The sequence below is a fragment of the Pongo abelii genome, chromosome 9, assembly GCF_028885655.2.
Source record: "Pongo abelii isolate AG06213 chromosome 9, NHGRI_mPonAbe1-v2.0_pri, whole genome shotgun sequence".
Lineage (NCBI taxonomy): Eukaryota > Metazoa > Chordata > Mammalia > Primates > Hominidae > Pongo > Pongo abelii.
This window is the reverse complement of record NC_071994.2, coordinates 63,868,813-63,885,373: the sequence shown is the minus strand read 5'-3', so window position 1 is coordinate 63,885,373 and position 16,561 is coordinate 63,868,813. Positions and strand designations below refer to the sequence as shown.

The 16,561-nt window shown below is 45.2% G+C and overlaps 1 protein-coding gene across 17 annotated transcripts in view; it reads left to right on the top strand.

Annotated features, from left to right (window-relative positions):
* The window catches only part of BMAL1 (basic helix-loop-helix ARNT like 1), a 109,427-nt gene that overhangs the window by 85,017 nt on the left and 7,849 nt on the right, over positions 1 to 16,561 (top strand). For 5 of the 17 annotated variants that reach the window (XM_009246567.4, XM_054523823.2, XM_024254601.3 and 2 more), the window contains 8 exon segments: positions 2,427 to 2,519; positions 3,603 to 3,720; positions 6,735 to 6,884; positions 9,262 to 9,505; positions 11,185 to 11,291; positions 12,711 to 12,861; positions 13,739 to 13,827; positions 15,431 to 15,539. In XM_009246567.4, coding sequence (XP_009244842.1) covers positions 2,427 to 2,519; positions 3,603 to 3,720; positions 6,735 to 6,884; positions 9,262 to 9,505; positions 11,185 to 11,291; positions 12,711 to 12,861; positions 13,739 to 13,827; positions 15,431 to 15,539 — 1,061 coding nt within the window. 17 annotated transcript variants of the gene reach the window in all.

The following is a 16,561-nucleotide window of genomic DNA, read 5'->3' as shown; positions in this document are numbered from 1 at the left end:
GACATTTTAGGCTGGGGTACAGGCTTGATTATTTTAAGAAAAAGAATCTATGTCTTTATTTCATATATATATATATATATATATATGTAAAATAATTATCAAGCAGAGTCATGTGGATGGACAAATTTAAAAATAAATAAAACAAGCTCCTTTTGCAATGACACATGCTTAATCGTTTTCTTGTTGCTGCTTTTCTTAATAATTTTCTATCAGATACCCATACTTACCAGGGTATGGAACAAGGATTATAATGCTATCTCAGCTAAATACTTCATGTTGGGCTTGTCTTTTCTACTCCCTTGTTTTATGCAGCACTCAAGAGTGATCTCTCTTGCCTGATGAAGCTTTTGTCACCTCTCTGGCACGTGTCAGTGGCTGTGAAATACTGTCCAATCCCTTATCACTTCCACGGTCCCAGTTCCAGGGACTTGCTTCAACAGAAAGCCAGGTCCACTCAGATGATGTTCAGACAGTTTGGCTGCAGGAGCTGGACTTCTGCTTTTCCTCAGCAATGCAAAATGGACAAACTGCTTTCTTTATTAAGTGCTTTCAAAACATCTTTAATAAAGTGTATGTCAGGGATCAGTCAACTGTATCAGTTTACAATGTCTACATTAGTCTACTTCCCCATGTTTTGAAAACTAGGCAGACCGTACCAGGGCCTCTGTGTCATTTATTAACCAGCACCGTCTTCCCAAGAGTGACCCTGCCACTGGCTGGCCCTGTGGCTCTGTGGTGCTGGTAGTGTTCTCACAGCTTCTGCTCTTTAGCTGTCCTTTGGGCCCGGCTCCTTCACAGATGGTCTGCTGGCCAGGGTGCTGTGGAGTTGGAATGTCCAGAGCCTCCCCTCGCTGATGCATTCACTGCTTTGGAACCTGCTGGCTTTCCCCTGGAGTATTGAAATAGCTTTACTCGTGTTGTCGGTTCAGGCCTGACCCTGCCCAGCATTACCTCCAGGGTGTCACAGTTCCCTTCTGTCCAAGTACCTTTCAAGCCACATTGCCACATCAATGAAAAGCCTCAAAAACACTTCTATGAGATATAAGATTATCTGCAAGGCAAAGGAGGAAGTTATTAATACCCTATTTGTTGACAGAATGAGGCTCCAGCAGATGGTGCTTGGAAAGTTACTTCCCCCTCACTGTCATCCCTTGCCCCTGGGCCAGCTTAGGGACCTAACTTAGGAAAGGATCCTCCCCAGCTTCCTTCTGGCTGAGTAGCCTGCCAAGGTCTTAGGCAACAGTGATTCTGTTCCCCTCTCATTTCTTCTGTCCCAGCACAAGTACATGCACCATTCTTTTACCTTCTGGCACATTAATTCATTTCCTAGTTCTTTGAATTAAACTACATCATGAAGGCCCTTTTGTGGAAAAAGAGAACAGAGTTTCCTTGTATTTTTCCAAAGAACAGATTAAGGACCAGTGAATAGGGTGAGAAACTAGCCCACTGTGTATTAGAACCAGGGAGGGCTGAGTCATAACAGCAAGGGCATGACAGAGTGGGGCACACCCTCCTTGTCACCGGAAGACCCCAGCAGGAGTTAAGTGGTTGTATGTCTGGAAGGCAGTAGGTGGGATTCACACAGCCCAAGCTCTCAGGCACTATAGCTTGGGTATTTACCTGCTTCAGTCTCTTTACCAAATGTTGTCCTATCTTAATGGCTGGCTGGCTTTATTGGAACATTTAGATTTTTTCCTGTATTTAAACTGAAGAAGGGTTAAGAAGAATCTAAGGGGGGAGTTTTGCTTTTCTTGTCTCACTTGGAATGCAAATAGTCCAGCCCTGGATGGAGGGATAACATTTGAGAGTAGTAGTTCTCAGCCCTGTGTACATTAGAATCACATTAACGTGGAAGTGGGATGGGTTTAAAAATACCCCAGTGGTCAGCCCCACGCCAGACCATCAGCATAAAAACAAAAATAAAAAACACTATTCAAAATGTTGAGAACCACTGTTTTAGAGAGCTCCCTGTACATGGAGGTTTTCAAGTTGAAGGCAGATGGTGGCTGAGATGTTGGAGAGGGGATTCTTCAAGAGTCCTTCCAAATCTCAGATTCTCTGACTCTCCATAGAGTTGTTATAATCAGAGCAATGAAATATGATTCTCTGGACCATGATACCTTCAAAAGAACACGTGCAAGCTGAATTCTGCTTTGAAATAGAACTTACTTTAATTGGACTTTCTTCCTATAATAATTAGATGATATGTAGAAACACACACACACACACATACACACACACACAATCTTACAGTTCTTCAGAGACATTTGTTTTCAGTATCCTGCACTCAGGATATCACTGAAACTGTTAGTGAGTGTTCCTGTGCTTTGGATGCTTAGAAAGCACATCCTCTCTTTGTTATCAGGCTGATTACAAATTATGTTTCCTAAAGTATGAGAAATTGATTATCCATTTCTCCTGATTAGGCAGCAGATGGATTTTTGTTTGTCGTAGGATGTGACCGAGGGAAGATACTCTTTGTCTCAGAGTCTGTCTTCAAGATCCTCAACTACAGCCAGGTATTGTTCATGCTCCTGTTGGTGGTGGGCAGCCTCACAGCAGTCAGAAGTCAGAAGTGTCACTCAATTTTGTCAGAATAATTATAGTATACAAGTCACATGTGAACTTCTTCCAGAAAATTCTTAACTTCTTAACAGATAAATTAATTTAGACTTAGAACAATCTTGTAATATGTTCCATATTCCCCCCATTGAAAGATCCGACTCTGATCTGATTGATAGCATTATGGCTTTCTTCTATTGCTGCAAAATAAATATCCCACAATATGTGGTGAGGACAGAGGGTAAGAGGCTATCTGACAAGGGAGACAGGTAGGCAGGTTAACACAATACCAGAGAATACGTCACTTGGAAATCCACTCCATACTGTGTTTGCAGTGCTGTGTCACTTCTTAGCTCTATTGAACCTCAGTTTACTCTAAAAATTGATGATGATAACCTATAGGATCAAATAAGAGTAACATTTATAAACGCTTCTAGAAGAGAACTTTTCACCTATTATGTCCCCCAGAGTTTTTATTCATTTATTCATTCACTCACACACTGGTATTTGCATGGAAGCTTGGTAGGCAGAAGACTTGAAGAATCAAAATGACATTTATGTAAATTAGAATTAATGTAAATTTAATTTTTCCAAAGATTTCTGCTCTTTTTAGTCTCAGAGCAAAGTTATGGAGGAAGTTGCTGTTATCTCTGTTAATAGACAAGATGACTGAAGCATATGATATTCATGACTTGCTTGAGAACAGAGAGGCTGAACAGCAGACCTGGAATCAGAGCCCACCCCTATCTTCCGCCTTCTGAGGTCTTACAGGGGAATTCCAAGATTATTGCCTTAGAAGAGCATAAACTATTTATATAATTGAGGGTTTTCCCGTCATGTTATCAAAATCAACCTCCAGATGCCTCCTTCCTGGTGTCTAGGCAAAGTGGTTGGACATATGTACAGGTTCACATAGGAAAAGTTTGAGGTCTCATGCACAAAAACACAAAGGCAACATGCAGACTGTGTGCGCTTACTTGTTGCATAATTGATTTTCTGCATGCAGTTGACTTGTCACATTTAACATTTCATCTCCACAGAATGATCTGATTGGTCAGAGTTTGTTTGACTACCTGCATCCTAAAGATATCGCCAAAGTCAAGGAGCAGCTCTCCTCCTCCGACACCGCACCCCGGGAGCGGCTCATAGATGCAAAAAGTGAGTACCAGAAAGGCCTCGCATTTCCTCAGCAGCCCACTCACAGGCAGCCAACCCTGAGTGAGCAGAGGGCGGGTGTGTGTGATGGGCTCAGCCTTTCCAGTCCTACTTCTCTGTCCTCTTTCTGGGGCACCAGAGCTATCTTTGGCTAAATGGAATTATTTATGTTCTTTTGGGTTTCTTTTACATAAAAAGAAAAAAATCTCAATGTCCAAATTTATTGAAAAGAAGAGCTATTTAGACTGGATTCTTTCTGATTTTTAGACTTTTCTTTTTTCTTTCAGAATCTAGAAAATCCCAGTTGTATGCTCCTGAGTTTAAAGGGCTAAGTTTGATTTGTTCTCCCAGAACAAATGGGCTCTATTTACCTGAGTTGCACACAGGCAGCCTCATAAAAGTAAGAAAACGTCAACTATAAATATGGTGTTTCTTCAACCAAAGTGTTCCTCCTTAGGTTGGCTCCCCTACCTGGCTTTCTTCTTGCAGTAGTGGAACTACCATTCACATCGCCTCCTCTGTCCCCAGCTTCCTGCTACTGCACACACTCCTGTGCAAGGCCCCAGTAGCTGTCATCTACTTTAGTCCTGTGGGAGGCTGTGCACTCCTACAGTTAAGAATGAGGACTCTGGCTGGGCGCGATGGCTCACACCTGTAATCCCAGCACTTTGGAGGCTGAGGCAGGTGGATCTCTTGAGGTCAGGGGTTTGCAACCAACCTGGCCAACATGGCAAAACCCCGTCTCTACTAATAATACAAAAATTAGCCAGGTGTGGTGGTGCGTGCCTGTAATCCCAGCTACTTGGGAGGCTGAGGCAGGTGGATCTCTTGAGGTCAGGGGTTTGCAACCAACCTGGCCAACATGGCAAAACCCCGTCTCTACTAATAATACAAAAATTAGCCAGGTGTGGTGGTGCGTGCCTGTAATCCCACCTACTTGGGAGGCTGAGGCAGGAGAGTTTCTTGAATCCAGGAGGCGGGGATTGCAGTGAGCTGAGATTGTACCACTGCACTCCAGCCTGGGTGACAGAGCAAGACTCTGTCTCAAAAAAAAAAAAAAAAAAGGAATGAGAACACAAGGGAGATTACTGGGCTCATTCTGGCTCCACCATTCACTAGCTGTGTGACCTTGAGCAAGTTACTTAACCTCTCTCTGTCTCAGTTTTCTCATTTATGAAAGAGTACCTATTTCATTGGGTTGTTGTGAGGATTGAAAGTGTTAATGTTGTGAGGATTGAAAGTGTTAATGTATATAAAGCAGGCAGAACAGTTCCTAGCACATAGTAAGAACAGTATCAGTGTTGCATTCACCTTGGCCCAGTGCAGTCATGGCCTAACTAATGTCTTGCTCCCAAGCTGTCCATGTTAATCCCTGGAAAGAAATACCACCAGAGGAATCTCCTTCAAATCATCTCTTTCATTACAGCACTCCTGTTGTTCCTAACAGTAAAATGCAGACTTTGGTATCTGTTGTTCTTTATAGTCTAGCCTTGGCTTTTTTTAGTGACCTTAGGAGAAAAATATGAATGGCATTTGGGCCTTGCCTTTGAGGCTCTTAGCATATAGTCAGAGAAATGAGACAGACAGCACCCTGCATAGTAATAGGTACAGCCATAGAAATAGTGTCAGGCATAGAGAACGGATGATTAATTCTCATGTGGGCGCAAGGACAGGCATCACTGAGTAGATGACAACCGAGGTGGGTTTGAAAAGATGAATTAATGTTTGCCAGGTAATGAAGGGAGGAAGAGAGAAGAGGAAACAATCTGTGGACAGGTGCAGGGGTGTGGAGCCACGTGGCTTGCTTGGTGCTATTGGACAAAACGTGCAGGGAGGGGAAGGGCTGAACCATGAAGACCATTTGTTCTGTGGGGACACAGTGAAGAGCTCTGAGTTGGGCGGGGCGGGCTCAGATTGGCATTCTAGGGGAGATCGCAGAGCTGGCAATGTGGGAGGTAGATGGGATGGGAGGAAGCCCAGAAGGAGCCCTGGGCAGTGGCCATTCCTCGGCACACTTGCTCGCATGATGGCCATGGGTATGTTTTCCCTCGGCTTCTGTACTGACACCTAGCCAGTGTTTGGTAAGGAGGTGTGCACCTCAGAATCACCTGGGAGCTTTTCAACATAGTCATGCTCCACCCCCAGAGATTCTAATTTGGTTTTTCCAGACAGCACAGTCCAATAGAAACATAATGCAAACCACAAATATGAGCCACATATGTAATTTCATATTTTCTGGTAGCCAGATTTTAAAAAATAAAAATAAATGTAAAATTAACTCCAAAATATTTCAGCATGTAATAATTATAAACAACTAATAAGTTCGTTCACATTATTTTATTTTTCTATACTGTCTTTGAAATCCTGTGTGTGTTTCACACTTACAGCACATTTCAATTCAGAAAAGCCACATTTCAAGTGCTTAGTAACTGCATGCAGCTAGTGGCTAATGCATTGGACAGCACAGATCTAGAATGGGGTCCAGGAATCTGTAGGTTGATCATGCATCCAGGGGATTCTGGCCTACAAGCCAGGTTGAGAACTTAAGGCAGTCCTGCTCCCACCTTTCCTTCCCAATATCCATATCCTACCCATCCTTCAGTGCCAGCCCAAGTTCCTTCTCCTCTGGGAAGCACAGGTTGTCTTTGCCATTTATTTGGCACTAATCATACATCACCCTGTCCTATTATTAATCTTTTCTTGGTGCACCTCCATTTGCCCTTTGTCAGCCATAAGCTTCTATTGGGCAAGAACACCATACTATATTTCTTTTCATCCCCAGAGTACCTAATCCATTTATTTAGTAGCACACTCTATGTGATTTATAAACATTTCCAGACTGACAACACACCTATCCATGCTGCATCTGTTAAAGCCTAAACTTGGGAGATATTTGTCTCATGTCATCATTATAAAACAGTGAGGCAGGCAAGAAAAGGCTTTGCTCAAGGTCACACTCCCCCTCCTGACAGACAACACTGCTCTCAGTTTATCACATTTTGTGTATTGATTTGCAGCTGGACTTCCAGTTAAAACAGATATAACCCCTGGGCCATCTCGATTATGTTCTGGAGCACGACGTTCTTTCTTCTGTAGGATGAAGTGTAACAGGCCTTCAGTAAAGGTTGAAGACAAGGACTTCCCCTCTACCTGCTCAAAGAAAAAAGGTAACAATTTAACAGTCCATTAAAACTCTGTGACAGGTGAAGCATGCTTTCTACAGTGGAGCTCTCAGCTGGGCATTGGTTCAGTGGTTTCTGGCTGGCCAGAGTGGCAGGTCCTAGGACTGCAGACAGGACCCTGCAGTCCTCCCTATGTGTAGGGCAGTTGGGAGCAGAGGAGAGAGCTGAAAAGCCTGATGGCAAAGATTTGTGGAGAGGCCTCCTCTGTTTAAATTGTGTTTCTTTTAACGTGATTGAGGAAGAATACTCTCAGCCACAATCCTAACTGCCTTATGAACATCCACCAGTCCACCAAAATTACTCTGAGCTCACCATGACCTTCATGTTGTTAAATGCAATGAACACTTTTCCTTTGTCTTCCTTCTTGAAGTGTTCTCTTCCCTTGGATTCCATGAAACCATATTCTTCTTCCTCCTCCCCGACCCCCTGCTGCTACAGGCTCTCTTGCTGGCCCCTTTGCTGGCTGTCCCTCTCTGTCCTGGGCTCCTTCTCTGTCTGCAGTCTCTCTCTGTAGGTCACGTCATCTACAACTTCCACATTCATATTTCCAGCCTAGACTTGTCTTTTGAACTCCAGATTCATAAATGTACTGCTTACTAAATCAACCTGCTTGGATATCTCAGGGGAATCTCCAACAGGATACGTGCCGAAGTAATCACCTGAGCCTCTCCTCCAGCATAAATGGCACTGCCATCCAGCTGGCTGCTCATGCTAGAAGCCGGGGAGGCACCCTCACTTCTGCTTCACCACCCCACTCCTCAATCCCGTTAGTTATGAAGTCCTGCCACAATGAGTCCCATCTGCAAAAGTTCTCTGAAATGTTTGTCCCTTTCCATGCTGCCTACTGTCACTCAGCTCCAGGCTGCCCCCAACTCTCACCAGGTGTCAAAGGGTAGACCCACATGCTCCCCACCCCCAACACAGCAGCCAGGATGATCTTTTTGTCAGTGCCCTTTTAAAAACCCTTCGGTGTTCCCCATTGCTCTTGAAGAAAAGCTCAAAATATTTAATGTGACCATGCAGCCCCCAACCCTGCCACTAAGCACATGTGAGCCATGTTGACTTCCTTTGATGCCTCAAGCCTCTTCTGGGCAATGCTTCTGCACATGCTGTCGCTTCCTGGTTGGAATTTCTTCCTTCTCCCCATGAGCTCCCTTCACATGGCTCTCTCCAACCTCAGACTGCCTTATGTCTTATAGCACCCTGCTGGTTTGCTTTCTAGTGCTTTCTTATACTTGCTGTTATATAGTTATTTGTGCGATTATTTGTTTAAAGTCTGTCTCCCCCACTAGGCTGTAAACTCTACAAGGGCATGTCTGATTTGTTTTTCACTCTATTCCAGTAACCAGCACAGACTCCATGCTTGGCAGACACTCCATAGTGGTTTGCTTGTTGGTGAAGTCTATAGGTGCTCCACATTTAATGTGTCCCAAATTGAAATATTTTTTTTCTCTCTCTCTCTTCTAGTCTGTTTTCTTTCTTCTCTGAGTCAGTGAATGACACCAGCAACCACCCAATCCAGAAAAGTTGGAGTCATCTTCATTTGTTTCTTTCCCTTAAGCCTGATATTCGTAGCAAATCCCAACAGTTTGATCTCAGAAATTTCTCCTGCTTCCTTTCTCTGCTCCCTCTCATCTTCACTGCACTGCCATAGTTCAGTCCTCCTAATCTCTTGCTGTATTATAGCCACTGGCCCCTGAACCAGCCTTCCTACTTCTGTTTTCTACTCTCTTCCAGTTCACATGTCACTCTGCTCCTTACAGCATCCAAACCACAATTTGATTTTGCTGTTTCTGCACTTAAATACCTGTAGATGCTCTCCATCTCCTGCCTTAAAAAAATAGACTAACATATTGGTTAGCAAGTAATCCAAGGCCCTTTTAATCTTCCCCCAACCAGCCTTTCCAATTTGCCCCTCACTCCCAGTACCTCCAATTTCACTTCACCCACACGGAGCTCTTGGCCATTTCCTATATAGGCTGTGCCTCTGTGCCTTTGTACGTCCTCAGCCTTTATACATTCTAGTCCCTCAGCCACTGCTCATCCTTCTTGATCCACCTCCTCCACTGGTTTTTTGGGGGAGCCTTCCTCTCCCCAGGAAGAGTTAGATATTCCTTCCTTGGTGTATGTAATGAATGCCCATGGTATAACTGGCCCTATTTAAGCATTCTGACACTGGATGACAGTTTTTTGTTTTTCTTTCCATCTGCCCCTTTCATTAGATGCTCACTTCTGGAGAGTGAAGCCTTGATTTTTTTTATTTTTTGACTCCCTACCTACGTCCCACCCCACCATCGGCCGTGTACACCTCCATGACCCAAACCTAGTGCTGACACTAACCACGAACTTTGCTTTCCAGCAGATCGAAAAAGCTTCTGCACAATCCACAGCACAGGCTATTTGAAAAGCTGGCCACCCACAAAGATGGGGCTGGATGAAGACAACGAACCAGACAATGAGGGGTGTAACCTCAGCTGCCTCGTCGCAATCGGACGACTGCATTCTCATGTAGTTCCACAACCAGTGAACGGGGAAATCAGGGTGAAATCTATGGAATATGTTTCTCGGCATGCAATAGATGGAAAGTTTGTTTTTGTAGACCAGAGGTAAGAGTCTACATACTACCCTTGAGCAATGAAGGTAGAGGATTTTCAACCCTGATCTAAAAAGCAGAGAAGACTGGGCCATCAGCTGGCTTTTCTAAGAATCAAGAAAGAAACAAAGCTAGGTGCAGTGGCTCACACCTGAAATCCCAGCACTTTGGGAGGCCAAGGTGGGTGGATCACTTGAGCCCAGCAGTTTGAGACTAGCCTGGGCAACATGGCAAAACCCTGTCTCAACTAAAAATACAAAAATTAGCCAGGCATGGTGGCACATACCTGTAGTCCCATCTACTCTGAAGGCTGAGGCAGGAGGATCAGCTGAGCCTCGGGAGGTCAAGGCTGCAGTGAGCTGTGATTGCACCACTGCACTTCCGCCTGGGCAACAGAATGAGACCCTGTTTCAAAAAACAAAGAGACAAGTGATGGGAGTCTCTGTTAAAAAATGCGATTCAATAGGATATCATCATAAATACAGAGATTTTTCTGTCATTCTTTGGCATATAGAGACAATTAAGTGGGGTGCCTTGATGTCCACGGCTGAAAGAAAAACAGCAGGGATAGCATGCTGTCTGAATCTATGGAATGTTCCAGAACCATTATTGTGATTGAAATTCTTTTGAATCTAGGACTTGGAAGCAATTATTTAGTCCTGAGTTGTCCAATAAAATACTCGTTGGCCATGGTAGCCTCCCATGTGGCTAACGGCACAGACATAGAACATTTCTATCATCACAGAAATTCTTGTTGGACAGCGTTGATCTAATCCAACCTCCTTATTTTATGGATGAAGAACAGAGGCCCAGCCTGGGGACTGGTCTCCTGTAGGAGTCACAACTAATTGGTAATAGACCTGGACCAAGGACCCAGGGTCCCAAATTTACTGCTGCCTACTGCTTTCCCTCAGAATATGCACAGGCTAATAATTTTTCTGGCTACTAGAGAGAGCCACAACATGCTGGAAAAGGAGACAGCCTCAGCTGTCTTGTGGCCTCAGCTGCTGCAGCTTCTGGCATTTGGTTGTCCTGATAAAAAGGAGGCAGCAAAAACCAGAAGCCTTGCACTGAGGTTTAGATTTATACCACATTTTAATCTAATTAATGTGGTTCCTTTTTTAAAGACGGATCTCAGTCTGTCACCCAGGCTAGAGTTCAGTGGCGAGATCTTGGCTTACTGCAGCCTTGACCCCCCAGGCTCAAGCTTCCTCCCACCTCAGCCTCCCAGGTAGCTGTGACTATAGATGTGTGCCACCATACCCAGCTCATTTTTCTGTGTTTTTGGTAGAGACAGGGTTTCGCCATGTTGCCCAAGCTAATCTTGAACTCCTGAGCTCAGACAATCTGCCCAACTCAGCCTCCCAAAGTGCTGGGATGACAGGCATGACCCACCGTGCCCGACTGGTTGCCATTTTTAAAGCCCCCTCAGATTTGATTTTTTGTGATAATAGTCCCTTTACAAAGGCTTTGCTTTGTTTCCCTCTATTTTTATAGCCTTGATTAAATTCAGATGCCTGAAAAAAAGAGAGAAAGATCCACACAGTGAGCCCTCTGAAAATCCATCCAGTTCTTTTGCCTGCAGCTTTGACCTTGCTCTCATAGGCTGTAGCAGGGTTTATCCATTGCAAAGTTGCAATTAATCATCAGAATGGCTTTTTCTTCTTTAAATATTCCTTTATTCTCTTTTAGGGCAACAGCTATTTTGGCATATTTACCACAAGAACTTCTAGGCACATCGTGTTATGAATATTTTCACCAAGATGACATAGGACATCTTGCAGAATGTCATAGGCAAGGTAAGCTAGGATGTATGAAAGATCTTAAGTTTAAAGTGTCCCCTTGCTTCTAGACTAGTCCACATGACCTTCTAGGGAAATCTGTCCACTGAGGATGTAGAGTCAGCCAGCCTAGGACTCTTCAGGTCAGAACATCTGTGTGAAGAGGAAGCTGATGCCTGCAGGCACTGTTTATCTCCCTTGTAGTTGCCCTGTGCTGACTGCATGGCAGTTTCTGAAAGACATCTCTTGTTCAGAGGGTTTTCCCAGACCCTGTAAAGATTTAGTATGGCCCAGACTGATCTGATTCTCTTTTCCATTCAAGCCTGCACTACCTCCTGTATTTTCTGTCTTGACTAATGCTGTGGCTTCATGTGCAGCCTCCTGAGAGAGACCAACACTGACCCCTTCTTTCACTGTGTCTCCACCAGATCCTGTTCATTCACCTCAGACATGCATTTCCAAAAGTCTACTTTTTACCACCTCTACTGCCATCACCCTGGTTCAGGCCCTTGTGCCTACCTAGAGACCTGTGATAGACTTCTCAGGGTTTCCCTGATCCCTCTCACCCCCAGTTCCTCTTCCATAGTTATCCCATTTATCCCCAGATAGATTGAGCCTGATAACATCAGCCTGCTTAAAAACCTCCTGCTTTTAGACTCAAGCCCAAATGCTTTTGACAGGCATTCAAATGTGAGACCTCCCACCTTCTGGCCCCAGCCCACCTCCTCAGTTTCAGTCTCCATCCCTGCCTGCAGAGGCCTGTGCTCCAGGCACACTGACCTCACTGGCCCCTCCCCCACCAGACCCTGCTGCTCCTCAGGCACTGCTGGGTTCTTCCTTCCCTCCTTCTCTTGGCAAACTTGTGTTCATCCCTCAAGGCTCTGATCTCTTCTCCCCTGTATAGCCTTCCCTCACTACTCTTCTCGAGGGCAGGAGTCATAGCCTGTCTCCTCTTGTATCTCCAGTGCCTGGCACATGAGAAGGGCTCATTACATGTTTGTTACATGAAAGAATGAGGTTGAATAGGTAAGTGGCCTCTGTTGATCTGGATGTTCTTAGAAATGAGATAAGTTCTATATTGCCCTTGGGCTTTGTGATTGGGATAAAGCATGACATTTTGGACAGTGCCTTCTCATTTGCTGGTGGTCATGTTAGAGCTGATTCCAGTTAGATGTATAACATGCAGTCAGTAATTCTCTAGAGCCTCAATTTTACAGACTATGGAAAATTGTGACAGCTTCACAAATGAATTGAAAGGCTCTGAGTTAGACCCTCAGAAACAACCTATTTCCTGAGTGTTGACCACTGGAGTTTCCTTGGCTTACTAAAGAGCAATGTCGTTGGAGCTCAAGTACCTTTAATATTTTGTATTGGATGTCCTGTTTAATACTTTGGTCTGAGAAAACAACAATGTCCATGTTTTCTTTACATTTTCAGTTTTACAGACGAGAGAAAAAATTACAACTAATTGCTATAAATTTAAAATCAAAGATGGTTCTTTTATCACACTACGGAGTCGATGGTTCAGTTTCATGAACCCTTGGACCAAGGAAGTAGAATATATTGTCTCAACTAACACTGTTGTTTTGTAAGTACTTTTGCTATATCTGAAGCTCCCCTTGCTTCAAAGAGATGCCTAGGGCTCCTTATCTGGGAAATGGGGTGCAGGCAACATCCAGTATCACATCCTTTAATGCCATCTTGCTAATACCTGTGAAGCCTCAGGACTGGCAGAAGCTAGAAAGGATTGTTAACAAAGAACAAGCTTCAGTACTTGTACCATGCAGGCCCTGACTTATGAAACTGCTCCAGGAAATAGCAATATTTCCTTCCAGATAAAGCAGCTAACCTTTGAATTCCACAGGCCCTGCACCCTAGGCATCCACTTGTGCTGCTGTGGAGGAAGGGGTTGACAATCTATGAAAGGCTCATTCAGGCAGTAGCTCACACTGGCCTTGGCTGAGGGATGGGGAGGTCTCCATACCTGTCAGGCAGGGGGCCCAAGCACTGGCAGCTGGAATGCCATCTCAAAAGGCTGCTACCTGCTAGATGAGCAGAGGGAGGTGAAGGAGCCTGTCTTCGGCCAGGCCTGCTCCCCACTTTTACTTCCCCATAGTGTCCAAAACCCCACCTATGGTTAGAGCTGTGTGAGGGGCTTGGGCTAGGTGCACTGCAGGCTGGCAAGAGGAGGTGCTGTAGTGATGGCAGTAGGTTACTGCAGCCACCACCTCTGCTGAACTGTGTCCCACACATATTAGGAAGGCCCAGGCAGGCAGTGGGGCCAAAGGCCAGGATGCTATCCATTATATTATCAAACAGTGAGACCTGTTTACCCACTCAGACAGACACTTCATTTTCTGGCCTGTCCAGGTCCAGAGTGGACACCGGACACCTTGGCCAAGTTGAAAGGTGCACAGTTCTGAGCAGGCCTGACTCACGTTTCCTTATTGCTGGGATGTTCACAGAGCCAACGTCCTGGAAGGCGGGGACCCAACCTTCCCACAGCTCACAGCATCCCCTCACAGCATGGACAGCATGCTGCCCTCTGGAGAAGGTAACTATGTGCTGCTGGGGCCCTGGGGCTTGCCTGTGAGAAGGTGCTTGTGGTCAAATATCCTCCCCTAAAGTATTCAGGGTCCCCTCCATTCATATTCTGTGGAACAAGGGAGGCCACGAGGGGATGATGTGCGGATTTCCCCATGAATGCCGAGGACACTGTCATGTCACTTTTTCTGTTGAGCCAGAATACTAGGAGCTCACTGCTGCACTTCCCAAAGCTGCTGGCCCCTGGAAGCCCTTGAGCTTGCAAACTCCCTACTCCTCTTGTGCTTTCCTCCTCTGTTGGCTAGTGGCCATGATGTGAAGTGCTCTTTCGTGACTGTCACTGGCTCCTGTGGTTGGCAGGAAGGTGTCTTTTGGCACCAGGGTGTTTACCATACCCACTGGGCTCCCTTCTCAGGCTTAGCCTTGGCCCTGCCCCTGCTGTCCACACTGGACTCATCCTTCCTGGGACCATCCCCACATGCATGGCTGCAGCCCCCATCGATGACTCCCATATCCACATCTCCAGGCCCAGTTTCTCTCCCGAGCTCCAGATCTGTCTCTCCAAATGCCTCATAGACAGAACCACCTGGAGTCTCAGAGGCACCTGAAATTCAGAATATCCCAAGCTGATTTTCTGCACTCCCCTACCTGATTGGTTGTTTAAGCCAGAAACCTGGCTGCTGTCTCTCCCCCATTATATCTAAACACGGAGTCCTGAACCTTCTATCTCTTAAACTTCGTCACCACTATTGCTATTTCACCCTCCTCATCTGCTGCCTGGATCACTGCAAATCACTTTGCAACTCTAGTCCCCCTCTCCCCACCTCATCCTCCACTGTAGTTCATTCTCCCTGCCGTGGACTTTCTAATAACCCAGTTCTCATTTCTGCCTTTTCTGTGTATTGTCCTTTGGTACTCCTCATTCCCTTGTGGAAACTGTCCAAATTCGTTAGTACAGCATCCAAGAGGCCCCTCATGATCGGATTGGTACCTGCTGCCCCAGTTTCATCTCTCATGCTCTCATCATCATTCATGATGAATTCCTTGGAGGAGTCTCCCAAGTTTTAACCTGCCTCAGTGCTCCTGCACGTGTTGGTTGCTATGCCTGGAATGCTTTCTCCTCCTTACCTCTCTGCCAAGCTAATTCATATTCATCTCTCAAGACTCAGCTTGGGGTTAACTTGCTCCAGAAGCTGCACCTGGCCCCAGATGAGTTGGTTGCTTCGTGCTTGCCTAACTTACAACATTTTGCTTTAGCCATTGTTCATCTTGTTGGTTTCCCTGCTAAACTGTGAGCTCCTTGAGGGCAGGGACTTGTCTCTGTAACCTTGGCACATACAGTGGTCTTCAATAAACGTTTTTTTCAGTGCATGAAGGGAAAGAATTAGATGCTGCATGAAGGGAAAAAACTGGCCTCAGATCCTAGAAGGAAACTTGAGCCCTTCCCTACTGGAATGCCTTTTCCTGACAAGCTGTAGCCCTAAAGTCCCTCAAGGCACAACTCTGATGTTGAACTGCAAGTGGATCATGGGATAAACTGGTTTTACTTTAATACATAATAGTATTTCTTCCTCAGTTTTCCCCTTTCCTACTCTCAGATTCCTTTGTTGTAGGTGGCCCAAAGAGGACCCACCCCACTGTTCCAGGGATTCCAGGGGGAACCCGGGCTGGGGCAGGAAAAATAGGCCGAATGATTGCTGAGGAAATCATGGAAATCCACAGGCAAGTAACACCTTCTAGTTCCTCTGTTAAACCAGTGGTTCTCAACACAGGGAAATTTTTTCCCCTAGGCGATATTTTGCAATGTCAGGAGACATTTTTGGTCTTCACAACTGGGTGGGAAGTTGCTACTTAAACATCCTGTGGATAGAGACCAGGGATGCTGCTTGTTAAACATCCTACAGTAAACAGGACAGGTCCCCCCTCCCCACCCAACAAAGAATTATCCAATCCAAAATGTCAGTAGTGCCTAGATTAAGAAATCCTGCCTTAAATAAAGAAGCTAAACCAAAATAGCCCAGAGCTAAAGAGAATTCTTGAGAAGACTTAACTTTCTTATGGCTCAAGGAGCTTCCCAGTGCAGATGGATGTACCTTTATTTTATAGGAATGCAGGAGTAGGGCTGTGAACTATCAGAGTGATCTGGACCTTAACAAAACATTCACTTTTTTTCAAAGAGCTGCCCAGGATTAGTACTAGAGACCAAGCAGATCAGCTAGTTATTACTAGCTGTCTTGGGAGAGACTTCCTTTCCATATGGAAGAGAAGGAGCTTAGAAGCAGTCCACCTGGATTTGAGTCCTGGGCCTCTCTCTCTACCTGGCTATGCTGAGACTTACTTAACCTCTTGCTCTCTGTTGACTTAAACCATAAAAAGAAAGCATCATTTCCCAAGAATTGTGTTAGGATTGTGAGGGCACTCAGGAAAGTTCCAGGAACACAGCCTGACATATAGTGAGTGCTTAAAAATTAATTAAATCTGTCTTTAAGAGCAGTCATTGAGAGGGAAGCAGTTATCGTAAGTCTGTCCAAATTTGGGGAATAGAGAAGGTGGTAGCCAGATTCTTCAGAACGCAACTTAATGTAACATAATAATAAGAAAAGGAAACACTGCTGCCACTGGATTCTCTCAGGAGAATTAGAGGCTGGCCTGTTTTCCAATTGGCCATAAAGGGGCTGTTATCCCCCTATAGGTAACACAGCTCTTTTCCAACCCCACAGGATTAGTGGGTGTGACCTCTGCAT